Below are 19,934 nucleotides of genomic sequence, written 5' to 3' on the forward strand. Positions count from 1 at the left end.
GGAGTCATTAAACTCAGGCTAAGGAGAACTTATTCATGTAACTTAAAGAATAAATTTATGGAGCACCTGAGGGGCTCAGCCAATTAATATCTGACTCTTGGTTTTGGCTCAGGTCATGATCTCACAGTTCACAGGATCGAACCCCACATTAGGCTCTGTGCTGACAGTGGGGGGAGCCTCTTGGGATTCTCTTCCCCTCTCTCTCTCCCTCCCCTCCTTGCATGTGCATGCTCTGTTCTCCCCTCCCCGTATATAAATAAAAAAAATTATAATTCATTTTTACTGTATACTCTGGCTGGTACCAATATTTTGGGTGCTGAAGGAATCCCTTCTCGCGTCGAATTTTTCAGCAGGCACGTGTCTTGTTTGCCTGCTTATAATCCATGTGATTTTACATTCCTGGCTTGAGGCTTTCTGAGGAGCCTGAGCTAGTAAGAAAAGATCGGAGAGGTGGTCTGTGACTCTGGGTTACCTTCACACTCTGGAAGCTCAGAAATTGCTCCCCTCATGATGATGTGGTGAGTGAAGAGATGTTGACGTAGAAGGAGGTGGACCTGGGGGAAGAAATTCCTACTGATTTGTTATGAAGTCAAAAGTAAGGCATTTCTCTGGTCTTGTTTCTAGAAGGCTGTAGATGTGAATTAAAGATGAAACCAAGGAAAGCTGTAAGGGTCGTGAGGATTATTAGCACCCATTGGCCCACTCTGTTTGGAAGCACAGAGGTGGCGACGAGGGCAGGGGCGCGGGGGGGGGGGGGTGTATCCCATCATGATGCAACTGAGCTGTAAAAGGGGGAAAGTAAATCCAATTTGGGAAGGTAGGATTTTTGATGTTCTAACAAGTAATGTTTAAATAACTCTGTGAGAAGAATCACTGTGGAAATATAATGGTGGCTCAAGTTATTGAGTTGTCCTTGGGGCCTCTCTGTCAGAGTGTGGGGAGGAATAGAATGGCATAGAAGGTGTTTCAGCCACTTGAAGTGTCGACTGTGAGAGTGAAACTCATGGCGCCTAAGTTGAGGTATCCCTTGTATTTTCCCTTCAGTGACACCATAAAGGTGATGTGAAGACAGAACAACACTGACCTCCCCCTAACCCTAGCCCAGGGTCACCCTTTCTAGAGACTTGATTTATAATTGTATCGACTCCTTTCTGAAAGAGCATTTTCTTTTTCTGCCCTCCCCATGTAATTTCCAGCACCCTAAACCGGTCTGTAAACATCTGTTGATTCCACAGCCTGTTTCTTAACACAAGTCATGGCATAAGCTTTTCCTTCTCCAGGGTTTTCGTGTCTTGGCTGTGTCTCAAAGCCTGAGGTAAGCAACTTTGGATGTAGTGCTTCTGACAAGGGCTTGTCGTTTTGCTCCATTATGCTCTGTGTGTTCTAAGCCTTTTAAAATAGCTGAATGTTTTCAATAAGTGAATGAGCTGCCACTGTTGGGACTTGCATTCCCCCTACCCCGCCCCCCCAACTGTTGAAGCACTGATTGAATCTTGTCGGTGCAAAGCATCCAGACCTTTTTTATGGACTGCCCTAGACGGATCGCTTGTAAGAAATGTAGGCAGGTAAAAGGACTAGTTTTAATTACGCACAGAGCTAGTGTGATCATGAAGCATGGTCAACCCCTCCCGTTCAGGTGCTTTTCTGGGACATTGGCCTTAAGACGTTACCTGAAAGGCGAGTCAAAAGAGCAGTCACTTAAAGTTCTTTCCTTGCATCTGTGAGCTGTTCCTCATTACCTGGAGAATACTCCGGCAAGTCTGTGCTGCCTTTTCACAATGGAACTCCAGATTAGTATTTCCTCCCCTTTTCCTTCTGTCTGACACACGCAGTTCTTAATTCTTCTGTCAGCACATGTTCAGAGTGGTCTTCTTATGTGAGACAAAGACAGGATCTAATTGAACGACTCCACGTGCGTTAACGTCTAGAGGGATAAGGAGGACTTGGTCACCTAAAGAGGGAATCCACTCGGGACCTGGGAATGACCTGCCCTCATTAGTTTCTGTTGGCTACTCTCTGGGGGAGGCGCAAACCAAGTTGAGTTATTTGAAAGTGGGATGGGGTAAGACCAAGTCCTGATCTTTTCCATTTTTGTGCTTGTTTTCTTTATATTTTCTATAATTAAAAAGACTATAATTGAAGAGCTCCTGTATTGCAAAGCTGGACGAGCATGCGTGGCAATCAACTATTCCTTTTTGCTGTTGATTTGAATTCAAAGCGAAATTTCCCATGACGTCACAATGTTTAACTGCTTTTTCATTAGGGTCCAAGCTATGTAATTTTAGCCATTGAGGCTTGTTTACCTGACGAGAGAGTACAGACCTGAGAAAGGAATATGGTCTGAGAAATTTTAATCTTTGATCTGAGTCCTGGTTGCTTTTTTATTGCCAGAGAGTCCTTTTGAAAAAGAGTTATGAAAATACCCCATATTCGTAAATATTCAAATTCAAATTTGAAATGGCTAAAGTGACTTTAAATAGAATAGTGATGAGTTCAGTCTAAAATAAGGTTCTTTTAAATACATACTTGACCTCCTAAATTTTAGTCTTGGACCAGCCAAAATGCTCTATAAATTTTAACTTCAACAAGTAATTTGTGTACCACATGCTGATTCTCTTGGGCCATTCTGGTGAGCTGCAAACTCAAACTCAAAATCTGCTAAGTTTTGAAATAAACTCTGCTTTTTTTTTTAAACTGTTAGATCATGTAAGAGTCAAACGTGTTCTATGAGCTAAAATTTCATGATTTTGAACAATAAAGATAGAACCTGTAGCTGGGGGAGAAATGGAAGAGAGGAGCATTAGAATGAAAACTGAAAATTACTAGGCTTTGCCCCAGAGGTATATAAAGTTTTGTTCTTGCTCTTGAAGAGTGTTCAAACGATTTGGACTGTGCTAAGAAACTTCAGTTTAATGTGTTTTAAGTAAAAAAAAAAAAATGAAGAATAAAACAGAACCAATAACACCACCAATATTAAAGGAAGTGCTAATCTTACCAGTCACAAAGAGCTAAAAGCAATACATCTGCTTCCTGCAAATATTAGCCTACCACCTGGAACAGGTGTCTTTACTGCTTTACCAATATATTTATTGGTGTTTTCTTTGGAGTTTAAAATTTTCACCCATTATTGTAAAATTCATGTGAATGAAAATACAGTAGGGCTGATGGTTTTGATTTCCTTTTCTTCCTTCAGTAGTGCATTCCAAGGAGGCTTATATAAGTAAGCAACAACTCTAACATAAATAAATGTTTGTTCACATTTGTAAGAGTTCTATTTCAATGGATATACTTAAATCTCTCATAACTTGTAATTCAGCATATCTCACTACAGCTGTTACATAATTTCATGTTTTAATAAAGAATGAGAGCTAGCATGAACACATAAATACCAAAATCTTGAATGACAACCAGAAAGAGCCTTGTTTTCTATTCTACCCATACCAAGAACAGAAATTTTAATAATTGTATAAAATAAGCTTGAAGTAGCATGGTATAATGATAGCAACAATAATTGTCTTATTTCAGGCTCTTGTAACAAAGCGCCACGGAATGGAACGAGGGGCTTAAACAACAAACGTTTCTTGCTCACGGTTCTAGAGGCTGGGAAGTCCAAGAGGAGAGTGCTAGCACATTGAGTGTCTGATGAGGGCCTGTTTCCTGGTTCATAAACTGCCTAGTCTTTTTGCCATGTTCTCATGTGGTGAGAGGGACAAGATTGTTCTCTGACACCTTTTATATAAGGGCACTAATCCCACTCCTGAGGGCTCCACCCTTAAGACCTGATCACCTCCTGATACTGTTATATCAGAGGTTAACATTTCAAATTATGAATCCAAAGGGGGAGACTTACGCATTTCGCCCATCACAATAGTAATTAGCACTTACTGCTTTATTGCCAAGGTAATAGTCTGAGTGCTTTGCATTAGAATCAACTTAATCTTGACAATAGCTATAGAATTACCATCATTATGAAGACAGAGAACCGTCCTAGAGAAGTGAAAAGATTAGCAAAGGTGGCCCAGCTGCTAAGTAATGGAGCTGGGCGAGAATCAAACCCAGAAGTCTGGGGCTAGAGTTTGAGCTCTCAGCATCTAAATAGTAGAAAAAGTGCAGCCCATGGTCTCCATCTCCCACCAAGCAAACCTGTGATCTTTTTGATACATGTTTTGGTATTTTGAGAGTTAAGTATTTTCATCTAGCTCTAAGGTCTAAATTCTATGTAGCTTAAAACTAACCATGTAACAGCCAGCTGGAGACTGGTTAAATCAATTTTGAGATGGTCCTACAGTAAAAATCTGTGCTGACATTAAAAAGAATCAACTGTTATGATAGAGGATTGTCTATGATAAATCAAAGAAACCATGAACTAACTAGGTGTATATATGCATACAGTGATAACATTTTTGTGTAAAAAGAGAAAAAGGTATATATACACTAGGATATGCATGAAAAAAGGTTGAAAAACCAAACACCCATAATCTCTAGTAGGTTAGGGTATAGAGGAACTTCCACTTTTCTCCCTTATTACATTTGATTGATTGAATTATTCTTTACAGGTATTACTTTGAGCATCAGAAGAAAAATAGAAAAAAATCAAATGGACTAGAGATAATAGAACTTTTCCTAAAACATGGAAGGTTGGGCCAACTTTCAGATTAACGGAGACAGCAAATTACTTCCTTCTGTAGCCTGTAAAAGATTTGTATGGCCTCCATTTGTTTTTGTAGCTATTTAAATCCTATTTTGTTATTAAAATCCTCTTTGCAGGATTCCTTATGAATAAAAACAAGGTAAGGGTTGGATTCATTTCCCCCCCACACACACATTTTTATGGATTGCCTGAACACAAACTTGTAATTTCTCTTTTTGTTGAAAATAACAAAAACGCTGAGCCTTCCTGACCACAGCTTGCTTGATTTTGAGAGGAAAACCCCAATTATGGGGATGGGGGATGTTGTGAGGAATGTATAGCTCTGAGTCAAAACTTCTGATTCCAGAAGCTTTCAAGCAGCTTTATCTTTTTTCCTTATATAGATCAAATTATTCAGACAATGTTTTCATTCTTACAAAAAGAACATTTAGAATGCAAGTGTTCATATCTCATTTAAATTTTTCTTTAAGGTGTTGTTTTGTTTTGGGGGGGGGCTTTTAAAGTTTATTTTGAGAGCAAATGGGAGAGGAACAGAGAAGGGGGGAGAGAATCCCAAGCAGTCACTGTGTTCCTTGCAGTGTGTCACTTTCTGAAACATGCAAGTAAATTACCCATTAGAATATTGGTAGTGAATAGAGAATCTGCCTCAGAAAATGAGTGTAAAACCTTCATCTCTTCCATTAATCAAATCTCATCTTGATTCTGGGCTATTTCAATGGATCTGTTCAATTTCTTGAGATCAGCCATGATTAATTTTGTCCATTGATTGACACATTCCACAAACACTGTCAGGTATGATGACGCTAAGTTGAATAAATGATTTAGAGTTAAACCTTATATGTAATGGTGAGACAAACATTCAGTCATTTGGACATGTGTTGACTTTAATGCAGTGTAGTAAGTAGATCATTGGCAACATGAAATAATGAGAGTACAGAGTGTAGCATGAGCCTAGAGTGGGGAGGTGTGGAGTCCGGGAAACCTGGGCCATGAGAAATGAGAACGATATTGCCTCTTGGACAAAAGGAATATGGATTTACTCTGAGTAAATAGGCATCCCGAGTGTCTCAGGAGGCCTGTATATCATTTCCAACCACTGGTAGAGGTGGGGACACCCTCCCCTGTGGGACACCCCACTCTAGGCCAGCCCTTTGGGAATCAAATAGCATGACTGGAGGTCTAAGGAAGTTCATACAGCTGAAAGTAGAGCTCTTCTATGGTAGAAGTTAGATAACGGATGATTCATTTTTTGTATAGGATGTATCAGGTATGCTGAAATAGATTCTTTCCAGGCCTCAGCCTTCTAGACAGTGTTTAACCTATAAATAACAGTGTTTAAAAGTACAAAACTATGTAAAGTCATGCTGTCTTCTATTATCCAACCCCTCTCCTCGCTTTAACATAAAGGTAGATAGTGCTTCCCCTCTCCCCCCCACCAGGTCAAAGCTTTTTATTAGAGTAAAACTAGAGAAAGATTTTTCATTTAGGTGGCTGGAAAGTACATCCAGCTGAAAACCATCAACCATTTAGACTACATGCTTCATTTGAGTTGTGTTTCTGGATGCAAGTCAAGTATGACAACTGTGAATTTCATAACGTTTCTAACTTGCTTCAAAAAATGCTTTGGGGCCAAAATAGTTCTGAGGTCTTTTCTGTCCTCTCATGTTGAGGCCCTCTGGAGGTTATCAAGGTCAAGACAATGTTGCTGGATTTCAGCACCTTCCAGGAGAGATGAGGAGCCCTGTGTCTTAGGCTTGCTTCATCTCCTGTCCTTGCCTACATTCTCCCCGTCATGACTTGTCACTTCTTGTTCAAGGCGAACATCTCATTGGGTCCACGTCTCTGACAAAGAGAAGCTAATAATGAGTTATGTACTTTGTCTGCTTTAGCAAAGCTCAGGCTCTTCATTAGAGTTGTAATTTGTAGACTATGGAAAGTAAGTTAGGCGGAATATATTGTAGAGGGTTAAGTGGACAAGGAGGACCTATGGAAAGTAACAGTGGGAATAAGTCCGATGAGTGACTGTCATTGGGATTCTACAGTATTCACGACCAGAATCCCCTGTAGAACACTCAAATCTGGGTGGTGGTGTCTGTTTGGAGAATTATTTGTGGTATTAGCATCAATGATATCTCAGCTGCAAGCTATTACTGTTTTATTCAATCTTGGCTATTAAGGTTAAAAAACTGATTGTATAGCCATAAATCTGAATGACTTATAATAGAGCCATATGAGCTCTTTCAGTGAATCTACAAATAGTTGATTAAAAACTTGTGTTGTGCTAGACATACCTTGGACCCCACGCTAACAGCACAGAGCCTGCTTGGGATTCTCTCTCCCTGCCCCTTCCTCACTCGTGTGTGCGCTTGCTGGCTCTCTGAAAACAAATAAGCTTTAGAAAATAGAATGATGGGCACCTGGGTGGCTCAGTTAAGCATCTGACTTCACTCAGGTCATGATCTTGGGGTTCATGAGTTTGAGCTCCACACCGGGCTCTGTGCTGACAGCTCAGAGCCTGGAGCCTGCTTCATATTCTGTCTCCCTCTCTCTCTGCCCCTCCCCTGCTCACTATGCTATCTCCCTCTCTCTCTCTCTCAAAAATAAACATTAAAAATTTTTAAAATAAAAATAAAAAATAGAATGAAGGCTCTATTGAAAAACAATAGGGACAGAGTATGTATATTGAATAAATATGAAGAGGTAGAATCAGTGCAAATGGGGGGGGGGGAGCTTCATGAATTGTGGGCAGTGTGAAAGAGAAAGGAGTGAGGATGTTTAAGAGGTTGCTAGCTTTGGATGATGGGTTGGATGGTGCCATTTACTAAAGTAGGACAGATAGGAATGACACACAGATGGATGAAAGGATTAATGATGAATTTGAGTTTTTGAGTACCTAAGAGATATCTAGATAAAGATGTCTAACAGGAAGCTTAAAAAACACTAGCTTGGTTCTCAGAAAGATGGAAGCCAGTACATAGAATTTGGAAGTCATCAATATAGGTGAAGGAATGAGAATAGAGGGACTAGCCCAGGTAAACACCTAAAGGGAGAAGGAGTATTTGGACATGAAGATAGACCCCACATTTCCATCTCTATTATTCCATTGAGATTATCAAGATTGCCAACATCCCACCTGTTCCCAAATATAATGGGTATCTGCGTGTTCTGATCTTAAGTTAACTACTTAGAAGCATTTATCTCAGTTGGTCATTGTCTCTTCCTTCTTGAAGCACTTAATCCTTCTTGACTTTGATATCACTGTTTTCTAGTTGCCCCCCACCCCCATTAGTCCCCTTGGTTTCTCCTCTTGTGCCCAACTTGTTAAAGGTTTGACAGCTCGAGGAGTCTGCCTAGGCCTTCCGCTTCTTTGTCATTGGCATGGCGTGAGTGTTGTAATTCTAGAGGAAGACAAAACTCGGCAAGTCAGACAAAGGTGTAAGATATGCCAAAACCAATAGGATATGATTTAAGAGGATGTGTTTCTTCTGTTCAAGAAAAATAATGGATAGAATATAGGCTCCATTGACCTCAATTTAATAAGAAGTTAGGAAAAAATCCAAATATGCTTGTAGAGGATCTCTGGAAACCATTCAACAAATCAGTTTAACAATGAGCCTGGCCATGTTCTAGTTGCTAGGGATACATCAGTTAAAAACCTGCAAAAGCTCCTGCCATCATAGGACTTCCATTCTAGTGAGGCAAGACTGACAAACAAAGCAAATTAGTGAATATGTAAGAAGATAAGTGTGGAAAAACAAAACAGGAAGGGGACAAGGAATGTTGTAAGGAGGGAAGAATATACTTTTTAACAAAGAGTAACTAGAGCAGATCTCATTGAAAAATGATGTGTGAGCAGAAACCCAAGCGAGACAAAGAAGTGACTGAATCATGTGTGTATCTTGGGGAAGAGCTTTCCAGGGAGAGGCAATGGCAAGTGCAAGGGCCCTAAGGTAGGATTGTATCTTGTGTGGTCCAGGAACTGCCAGGAGACCAGTTTGCCTGAGTAGCTGAGGGATGAAATTGTAGGAGAGGACGGGGATGAGAGGTATGGAGGTGACGGCCGATTTTATAGGACCTTACAGTCTATCATAAGGGCTATGATTTTTATCTTGAGTTGGATCCATGGCCTTAGAGGACTTTGAGTGAAAAAGAGCTATGCTACATTTTAACAGGATCGCTTCGGCTGCTGTGTTATAAATAGATTCTGGGGAGGCTACAGCAGAAAGAGGAAGCCAATTGTGAGACTACATACTCTCCCTGTCCTCCTTAGCTGTTGGGGATACAATCCAAGACCCCCAGTGGATGCTGAATACCTCGGATAGTACTGAACCCTATATGTAGGTTTTTTCCTGTATGTAGATACCTGGGATAAAGGTTAATGTATACATTAAGTGTAGTAAAAGATTAATAATAGAACAATTGTAACAACATACTGTAGTTAAAGTTCTGTGAATGTTGTCTCTCACAATCTTACTAGACTGCACTAACCTTTTGATGCTGTGAGATAAGATACCTATGTAATGAGATGAAGCCAGGTGAATGACATAAGCATTGTTAATGTAGCGTTAGGCTGCTACTGACCTGCTTAGGATACTCTTTAGAAGGAGGATCGCCTGCTTCCAGAGTACAGTTCATAGTGCATAGCAGTGCAAAGTGAAGCCATAGGGGAGGGGAGAATAATGCAGGCAAACGATGATTGTGTCTTATGCCAGAGGGGTAAGGGTAAAACATAAGCCATAGTTAGATTCTGGATCTCTTTTGAAGCTATTACTGGCAGGATTTCCTGATGGATAAGAGTGTGGTTTGAGAGAAAAGGAAATACCAAGATCATCCCAGGGTTTTTTACCTAAGCATGAATGAAGAGTTGGTGCAAAGGGAGGAGGAAAAGGTTGGGGACCCATATTCTGGGTATGTTCAGTTTGAGATGCCGGTTAGATATCCAAGATGGAGATAGGAGGAATACACATTTGCATATGAGCTTAGAGTCCATGCTGCAGGTATAAATTTAAAGTTAAAAGCTTTTCCGGGCACTTGGGTGCCACAGTCGGTCAAGCGTCGGACTCTTGATATTGGCTCAGGTCATGATGTCACAGTTTAAGATCCAGCCCCACCTCAGGCTCCACACTGACAGCTGGGAGTCTGCTTGGGATTCTCTCTTCACCCCCTCTCTCTGCTCCTCCCCTGCTCGTGCATGCATGCTCTCTCTCCTCCGTCTCAAAAAAAAAACAGGAACAAACAACAACAACAACAAACTTTAAAAGCTTCTAGGGACATGGAAAGAATGTGACTAGATGAGATCAACAAAAACGTGAACATAGAAAAGAAGTTTTAGGTCAGCCTCAGATATTCCAGTGGTAAGAGATTAGTGAGATTAAGCAACTAGAAAGGAACACCTTTCTCAGAGAAAACCCAGAAGAGGAGGAGTTAAGTGAGGAAGCTGTAAGGAGGAAGCATTGAGAATTGTTAACTGAAAATGACCTGTAAGAGCATGGCTGAGATTTGACCATGGGATCTAGTAATGTGGACATCATTGGTGACCTTGAGAAGAAGAGAGCATATGGTAAAACCCTGATAAGAGTGGGTTTCAGGAAAAGGAGAGAGGAAACAGAGAGGATGCTTGTAAGTTGTTGAGCTCTAACAGAAATCAGAAAAATAGAGAAAGTGCTTCCTAGAGAGAATCCTTCCTGCCTTCCTCCACCTTCTTCCCCCACTCTTTTCCTCTAATCCTCCTTTCCTGGTTTGAGAAATAGCAGCATGCTTTATATGGGTGGGAATTACCCAGGAGTAGGGAATTTTGATCTAGGGGAGAGAGGAGGGGATAGCCGGAGCACTACCCTGAGTAGGCTGAAGGGAATAGAATCTGGTGGGAATACGGGTTTTTGAGAAGAGGGAAGAGCAATATAGTTCATCCACAATATTGGCCTTAATGTGTCCTTAGAACTAGATAGGAAGCCATTAAAATGCAAAGAAATGCAAATCTAACAAATTAATGAAATAACTTAGGAACAACCTAGGAGGGATATTGCTGATCCAAATGTCAGGGAACAATTAAGTAATATCAGCTTGACTCTGATATCTGGCATCTTGCATGCCCCTTAACAAAACCATTTTTAAGGCCTGACATTTCTAATACAGGGACTTGAAAAAGAATTCTATACATGACTGATAGATATTTCAGGGAAGAATCCAAATCATGTCAGAAGTCTTTGGTTGAAATTATAATTATGTATAGACAAAGTAAATCAAACTCTAATTATTGATCATTTCATGGTAGGTTTGAAATAACATTTTAATTTTTTAAAGTTTATTTATTTTGAGAGATAGAGCACATGAGCACGGGAGGAGCAGAAAGAGGGAGGAGAGAGAATCCCAGACAGGCTTTACATCATCAGTGTGGAGCCCGATGCCTGACTTGAACTCATGAATCATGAGACCGTGACCTGAGCGGAGATCAAGAGTCAGTCATTTAACCAACTGAGCCACCCAGGAGCCCCTTTAATTTTTGCAATTAAAATATTTTTCCTGTAATGACAATTTAATTGTGATTCCAATTAAAACTATAAAATTGAATAATTGATTTAGACTTATGATTTTAGTATAAATGTTTTTGTAATCAGAACTGAAATGTTTGAGGACCTAAGATCTACCGAGTTTTATGTTTAACTTATTGGCATTATAAAAATTTGGTGCTTGGAAACATTTGTGTTAAGCAATCAGAGTGCTTTAAAAAGAAAATTGACTGTATTAAAATTGTAAATACAGGTTTAAAATTTAAAGGGAATTTAATGAATTAAGTTTGTTAATGGGACCAAATGTTAAAGTCCCCAATAAAAGTGATTGCTATAATAGGCTAAGTTTAGAAGTACAATGATGGGGTTTGTAAGAAGCATAGGAACAGTGAAGTTTTTACATTTTGGCTTCAATAATTTGAACATTAGTTTGCAAAAGGAGTCATTTCTTACAAGAATACCAAGAAAACTCCTCTTCCCCTCAGTATGTATAGACTCCCCAGGTGACATCATCCATGGCTTAAAAACTGTCCAGTGATACTGGTATTTATTATATCAATACTGATCTCTCTTCAGAACTACAGACTGATATGCGTATCAAAGATAACTAAAACCAAACTCTCGGGGCACCTGGGTGGGTCAGTCAGTTAAGTGTCTGACTCTTGATTTTGGCTCAGGTCATGATCTCATGGTTCATGGGATCAAGCACCACCTTGGGCTCTGTGCTGCTGACAGCTCAGATTTGCTTGGAATTCTCTCTCTGCCCCTTCCCTGTGTGTGTGCTTCTCAGCATAAATTTAAAAATAAATTAAAAAAGACTAAAACTCACCAAACTCTTTAATTTCTCACCCACCCGATACCCCAAACCTTAATTCCTTAGCCATTGAAGCCAAAAATCTAGGTGTCATTCTGGATTCTTCATTTTAGTTACTAAGAAGTCTCCATCAGGGTCCTGGCGGGGAGTGGGGGGGAGGTTTGTTCAAAGTGGGTAACTTGAAGAGAGTTAACTAATGGGACTATAAAAAGATGTGGACACTGTGTGAGGAAACCACCCCTAGTCCCAAAAGGGCAAAGTGAGGGAACCCTTCTGGGAGCCCAGAGGCAGGGCTGGGTGGAGGGGTCAGCCTGATAAGGACTGTGGATCTCACTCTCAGGATGCAGCGGGCTCTCACCAGCCCTGCAAGGAAGGAGCAGAGGGTGTGGGGGAACCCAGTTTCGTTCTTTGTCCCATCTCTTACTGGTGCTTCCATTCTGTGCAATCTGACCATAGCTAAAGCTCGGGTCCCCACCTGTGCAGTCCGTAGAGGTGAGCCTCCGGGCCTATGGAGCAGGTTGGAGAAGAGCGGAGGCAGGCCAGGGATGCACCCCCAGAAGACCCAGCACAAAGGCTAGTAGAGCCTATAGTGCATAATTTCTGGGACAGACCTTAGTTATTTTTCCCCTCACCTATTTTCTACATTTGGTGTCCATTTCATATTAAAGATATCTTTAAATTCCACTTGTCTTCATGGTTTATGACCCTCTTTCTGGGTCTTTTGACCTTTTTTTTTTTTTAAACCCTTGAGTAAATGTGCCCCCATCACACCTTCAGGACCACGGTCTCCTCAAACACTCTACTAGTCAGCCAGAGAGAGGTCTTGGAAGGCTAACCCAAAACTCTTGTGAATTAATATGATTTTTATGACCAGATAATTGGAGTGTTAAGTTGTTAGAAATTGTGCTAAAAATGAAGAGATTTAAGGTGTGATTATTAGCAGTTGACATTTTAGTATTGTGTGCTTGCTTTTCTGAATCTTCAGTCTTTGTGAAATCTCTGTGTTGAAGTGACATAAATGTTGACCCTTTTAATGAAAGCATAGAAACTTCTCAAGCTGATATTCAGTAGAAATTCAGTATTAAAGGTAGCACCCGAAGCCATGTCCTGTATTAAGCCAAAGATATACAGATTATTTAGTGCTCTCTGATCTCCCCTTTTAACTCCTCTTGCCTTTCCAGCCTCGGGTCTGTGAAAGTTTGAAATCCCACCTTAACCTGAATTGACTGGGATTTAGAGTATCCTTTGTTCCCATTTGATCAGATTTTGTTGGATCTCTTTTTATTCATCCATTCACTTCTCATTTCTTTCAGAGAAGGACTAGGTATGTCTTATAATAAAAACCTAAAAGCATATAAGAAATATGTGATTTAACACTGTGTAATGTAGCATTTCAAAAATGTCATGGTTTAAGATACCGTATCTTCTGTACTTTTTTGAGGGTGAATAGAAATGTACAATTACAGGGAATGGTTATGGAAATTATGGAAAATAGGATTGAAGAGAGCTGTGATTTGGAAGTCTGGCTACTTAAGAGACTCTCAGGACTTTTTTCATTCTGGACCATACTCAAGTGCCACCAGATGATGTGACAGGAAGGTCTTAACTTTAATCCAGAATTAGTGAAGACTGAAATTCTTTGTCTCAGATTTTTACATAGCAGAGAATACTTGGATTTTTCTGGTGAGATCTTATTCCTCTTGTGATTCCCAGATGAGCCGTGATCCTCTCAGATACATTTTATGTACTCTTTTGGTGATGAATATTTTATCTGTGCCAACACTGTCTAATTTGTCCGTGCGCAGTTCCCAGGAGGACCTTTGTGTATCCACTATTATTGTAATTATAAAATCGATTCTAACACTAGATTCAGAGCCGTGAGTGTACCCTTTCTTGCTGTGGAGAGCCATGGGGATGTAGAGTCCATTCAGGTGGAGTCAGAATTCCTTGTGCAGAATGCCATAAATCATTTCCACAGATTCACCAAATGAGACAAAATGTCCTTTACAAAAAACAACAAAAAAACCACACACCACAGGCCTTTATCTGTTTTCTTTCCAACCTCCTTCCCCATACTGTTAGTTATTTTTTAACATGCTAGCTTACTGCAGGCATTCAGATTTTATTCTTTTTTGGAAAAGCTGAATTTGTGAGCCAAAGACCATGGGTTTTAATTTTTAAAAATTTTTTTGCAAACCATAAATACAATTGTTCTTTTTTTTTTCCTGTGCATGTTCCAGATGAGTAGTTTTTTGTTGTAACAGTTGCTTCACAATTATGCTGTGATTTGCAAATCAGAAAAGAGAGGCTGGAAGGATTCTATATTAGACAAATATGTTGAAAACCAGAATGGTCTGTTTAAAAAAAAATTAAACTCCCAGTCACACATCCTTAAGGAATTTGTGTCTATGTTTCTAGTGACCAGCAATGGCACAGATGACTACCTGATTGTGGTGGTGGTGTTGGTGTTGTTGTTGTTTTTAATTAACAGAAGCTAGGTACCTGCACATCTCCAAGTCTGCCCTATTCCATTTTCCATCAAGATATCAAAGCTGAAAGGAAAGCAAGAATATGCAAGTATGGACATAAGAGGTGCCAGGCATTAGCCTCCTACACATACACAGCCAACCCCATCTTCCAACACGTAATCTTCGATTGGTGCAACTATGGAAGGAAAACAGAGAATGCATGTAGAAGAGAGCCAAGTACATAAGTGGGCTATCGAGAAAGCAAACATGTTTGCTCAGGAAAATCCAAGCCAGATTTTCCACTAGCTCCCATCCTGCTTTCTGCCTTGAGTCCACCGGACTCACTCTTCTTGGCCATTCCTAAGGTTCTGGCATAGTCTTTCAGAGTAAAGCCGTGGAATTGGAAGATCAACAAATGCTGTTGTATTTTATGTCTTTAAATTGTACTAATAGAAAGTCTGCTGTCTGTTGGGCCAAAGGACAAAATGCGTGGCTGGTACTGGTTTTGGCTGCCCTACAAATGAATGCTCTATGTGTGTGTAATCCCACAGGAGCTTGGCGTCAAGGCTCCCTCCTTTCATTGCTGAAGATAGGGGACAGCTATTTTTGTTCTCCGCTCTCTGGCAGCCAAGACCCCAGCCTGAAGCCGGGGTTCATTTGGTGGGATGCTCCAGCCTGATGCTCCAGGAGCACCTGGCTGGGGCAGTCAGAAGTCCTTCCCATACAGCAGTGGATGCAGGATGCCAGGCAGCTGGTGCAAGGGCCACTCCTAAACTAGTAGCTGCTACTATGTAGGTCACCATGGGCTGCCTTGGTTCTTCCTGTTCTTCAGCTTCTTGTCCAGTCTGTGAATTATCAGTATCCTATTTACAACCAGAATCCTGTCTGGTACAAAAGAAAAAGGACACTCCTTTCAAAAAACACTTAGAATGTTGAATTGTCATATTTTCCGGGTAGCTTGAGAACTCCTTTGATGGGAGTTGGTGCCTTCCTTGGCCAAAAAAAGTGGTTGATCAGACTTCGTTTAGTAAGACTCCAGATGTGGCGCCTGGGTGGCTCAGTTGGTTAGGCGTCTGACTTCAGCTCAGGTCATGATCTCATGGTTCATGAGTTCGAGCCCCGTGTCGGGCTCTGTGCTGACAGCCAGATCAGAGCCTGGAGCCTGTTTCAGATTCTGTGTCTCTCTCTCTCTCTCTCTCTCTCTCTGACCCTCCCCTGCTCATGCTCTCTCTCTCTCTCTCTCTCTCTCTCTCTCTCTCTCACAAATAAATAAAACATTAAAAAAAAAACCCCAGATAAATATGTGTGGCCCATGAATCCTTCTGAGATCTTCACCATCCTGTTTAAGAGGGACCTGCATTGTCTATATGATATATATGGGGACATAATTTAAGGCATTTATACCTATATTCCAGGGAGTAAAAGCAAATAATAAATAAAAATGTTTCTAATATAAATTAAGTCCACATGCTGCTTCTATTATTCTGAGGGAATAGAAGATTACTTTTGTTGGTATTTCAATTTTGATCCGTAATTTGTGGGTGCTGTAGAAAATCTGGTGATCTCTCCAATGACCTCAAGTAGAGCTGCCTTAATTTGTGTTGAGCATTTGTGAGGTTTGACAGTAGTTGGAAAGTGCCTCTTTAATAAAACACACCTTTAAATAACTCTCTCAGATTAGCGCCAGCTTCTAAGGTGAGAAGATGGCTTGAACTACCCCTGCCATCAGCTCAGCTGTGGATCTGAGCTCCCCAGCTGTGCCCCCCCCCCCTTCTTCCCACCAACTCAGACTCTGCAGTCAGAATCTGTCTGACACGTGTGGTGATGTGCGAGGCGAGATCACATCTCGTTCACTGTATTGGTTCTTCGGTGCTAGACCATAGTAAACATTCGTGTCTGTAAGCAGTTAACGGCAACGTGATTTGAGGCTACACAGGGTTTACAGACTCTTTTCTGCCTATTATGCTTTTGTCTAGGTCCACATAGATGTAGGAAATTGACATTTAGAGAATTGGCTTAGCTCTTAAGATATACCAGTAATGTTTAAAAGCTGTTTTAGAGGTGTTTTCTCCTCTCAGGTGGAAAAAAAAAATCTAGTGATGGTCCCACTATGCATTATACATGATCCCTTTTAATAGCTGTTACTATAGCAAAGCAAAGGACTGTATACTTGTCTGTAGTCACCATTGGTATTTGGTATATCATATCAGAACTTTGACCAAATGGGTACTAAAATAAATCCAAACTCTGAATTATCTTTTTGTACTCTGAGAAGAATCCTGATTGGTCAGAAAAATCAGTTCTTTTTAGGAAAAAGTGAAGTGAAAAATCCAGTCAGTCATGATGGCAATACCTATTGACTGAGCACCATTCTGACCATTTGATATATAGTATCTCATTGACTACTCGCAAGAATCTCACTCTCTAGATTAGGAAACAGGTATCAGTGAAGTAACTTCTCCACATCCCAGTGGGGTTCAGTTTTAGGCTTGTCTGACTATGCACTTAATAAAGCCATGTACGTAATCACTGGGGAGCTCCTCTTACCACATGGTGGATGCTGTCACAGACACTCAAGTCCCTACGTGGAATTAGAAGTGGTACCTATACCCAGGAGCTCTAAGTCCTAGTGGGGGAAGATGGACTGGAAATCAGCTTAACAGAATGATAAGTGTTATGACAGTAGAATAGAAAAAACCCTAAGATGGTTAAGGAAGGTCCTCTGAATCAGACTGAGGACACAGAGGTCTTTCTGAAGAAATTATTATTGAGCTGAATTCTGAAGGGTGACTAGGATCCAGCTAGAGGGAGATAGTGGAGAATGATGTGTAGGCAGAGGGTCAACTCCTCGGACTCAGAGCACGAAAGAGACTGGAACAGGACTTGTGCACGTAGATCTGTAGGACTGGCATGGAGATCGTGTATATGGTCAGAAAAGAACCTCTATATATTATAAAGTTAAAATATAATTTTAAGTTTTGTGTGTCGAACCCTGGTTTAGGTACTTTGTAAACATTACAACTATGAACTCTTGTAATCCCTGTAACAGTCACTGGAGATCACAAATGAAGGCCAAGTCCAGATCATAAAGACCCTATCTGCTTAGATAAGGAACTTGGATTTTATCCTGACAGCTCTAGGTGGTCTTGCAAAGATTTGAAATCATGGGAATGACTTGATGTATTTAAGAAAGATCTTTGTTAACATTTTGGAGATTGAATTGGAGTCTGGTAAACCTGAGGTTGGGGGAACAGGCTGTGTTATCTAGGAGATAGTGGTGATGTTTTGAACAAAGGCTTTAGGGCCAGGGAGTGGCAGGGAGATGGCAGAGACTGAGTGGGACAGATGAGCAGGGATTAGTGACTGATGGGATATGTAGGCCTGAGGTCCATCTTCCTGGAACCTAAAGATTGTTAAGTGAAGGAATGCTCTGTTGTTGCCCAAAATATGGGAAATAAGCATTCTCCTCTCAGGGGCTACTGGAAAACCAACTTGAGTTTGATTTGCTGTGCTCTCATCTGCTCTAAGGCTCCCCAGCTCCAGTTCTAAAAGCACCAAGAGCAGAGAGAATTTGCTTTGTTGAGATCTTTTCTGGGGACTTTTAGAGGCTACTTAAACCCACTTGAAGGTCTACCTAGGGAGCCTAGCTCTTTTTAAATGTCTTTATTCCCCAACTCTTCCTAAGTGTACAGAGGATAGAAAAATACCCTTGGTAAGGAACATTATATTTATATATATATATATTTTAATGTTTTATTTATTTCTAGGAGAGAGAGAGAGAGAGACAGAGTGAGCAGGGGAGGGTCAGAGAGAGAGGGAGTCACAGACTGAAGCAGGCTCCAGGCTCCGAGCTGGCAGTCAGCACAGAGCCCGACGCGGGGCTCGAACCCCCGAACCGCGAGATCATGACCTAAGCGAAAGTCGGACGCTTAACCGACTAAGCCACCCAGGCGCCCCTATATTTATATATTTTTATGCCCAACTTCCATCTAGAAATATTCTATTCAGATAGTGACCAAAAATGAAGTTTGATACAAATGTATTAATCTCCTTAATTTTCTGCTGAATTTTGTGTCTTCGCTCTTTTAAAAAATGTTTTTCGGAGAGGGAGAGGGAGAAAACAAGTGGGGGAGGGTCAGAGAGGGGGAAGGGTGTCAGAGAATCCAAAGCAGGCTCCATGCTGACAACAGAGAGCCCGATGCAGGGCTCCAACTCATGAACCATGACATCATGACCTGAACCCAAGTGGGACACTTCACTGACTAAGCCAACCAGATGCTGTTTTCTTTATTCTTAAGAAAAGAAAATACATGGTCTGAAACTGACCCAGGGAAAGCCCTGATTAGGGTATATTTGTGAATATTGCATATAAAGGTTGGATCTCCTTATACACAGTCGTTCCTGGGCAATTTACTGCTGGTTTTATTGTAAATTATGTTATTTAAAAAAATTGATACTTAAAAATGACATGTTCCATCTAGCCATTATAAGAGAAGAATTACATAGTGAAAATAAGAGCAGAATCTTCTACTTAGCTGCCTTTTTGAGTTTTAGTTAAAAAAAAAAAACTTCTTGATCTATTTTCAATATGAGAGGTCCTGAAATTTTAGAGAGCTAGAAATATAGGAGAGTCTTGAATTGTAGTCTCTTTGAATCTAATTATCAGACACATGCCCTAACTTTGAAAAGCCTACTTCTGGTTCATCTTGAGACGTTCTTAGCAGGACTTGAGTCCCGCTGATCTAGGATGACTGATGGACAGGCGGGGAGCCACGTGGCCCCCTGGCCTGGCTCAGCACAGCAGCAGTTCTCTTCCATTCAGGATCTCCGATGTCTGCTCCTCTGCAAAGCCGCGAGGCCAGTGTCTGTAGCTGCTAAGCATGAAATCCCCTGCTTCTGTTTGTTTCTTTTGTTGCCACGAGTTAATAGGGACAGAGACAGGAGACAGCCCAGAACAAAGCAGAAATAATGGAGTATTTCACCCCAAAAAGGAATGCGGATTGAGAAATACAAAGGGGAAGGCAAAGACAGACTTAGTGTCCCGAGGCAGTGTGATGTATTGGCCAGAAGCCTCAGCCCTGGGACAGTCCTGGGCCAAAGCCTTCATCAGTGAGCTCAGAGCAGCCCACATGGCCGAAAGGTTTGACCCATCTTCTGTAAAAACAATTTGTTGTTTTTCCCTCTAGGGTCTTAGAGGGCCACAGGGTTTTTCACCTCAAAAAGCGGATTGCTCCTGTGATGCAAAAGAATCGTCTGCTGGGATCTGCCTGGTGATCAAGGGCCTCTTCACAGCCTGCTCTACCTTCCTCCTGCTTGCTTCTATTGCTATAGGTGCCATTTGAATTTAGATTCTTGTCATTGGTTTGCAAGAACGACTAGTTATTCCAAGACATTGCAGCATATTTGAAGCTCATTTTTCTTGCAAGTAGAAGGAAAGGATTAGCCAAGAGATTGCATGTTACAGATGATCTCCTTCCCATGTATTTCTGAAC

The 19,934-nt window shown here is 41.0% G+C and overlaps 1 protein-coding gene across 3 annotated transcripts in view; it reads left to right on the plus strand.

The window, feature by feature from the left end:
- ARL15 (ADP ribosylation factor like GTPase 15) overlaps positions 1 to 19,934 on the plus strand; it is a 201,383-nt gene that overhangs the window by 118,095 nt on the left and 63,354 nt on the right. The window contains exon 1 of one of the 3 annotated variants that reach the window (XM_039220796.1): positions 10,119 to 10,270. The exons of 1 other annotated variant lie outside the window; for it this stretch is intronic. In XM_039220796.1, coding sequence (XP_039076727.1) covers positions 10,157 to 10,270 — 114 coding nt within the window. In that variant the 5' untranslated portion in view covers positions 10,119 to 10,156. Of the gene's footprint in view, positions 1 to 10,118; positions 10,271 to 19,934 lie in introns of those variants that run through there. One more of the 3 variants, XM_039220798.1, reaches the window with a different exon arrangement.

This window comes from Hyaena hyaena, unplaced genomic scaffold, assembly GCF_003009895.1.
Source record: "Hyaena hyaena isolate Hyena2069 unplaced genomic scaffold, ASM300989v1 scaffold_908, whole genome shotgun sequence".
NCBI classification, from domain to species: Eukaryota; Metazoa; Chordata; class Mammalia; order Carnivora; family Hyaenidae; genus Hyaena; species Hyaena hyaena.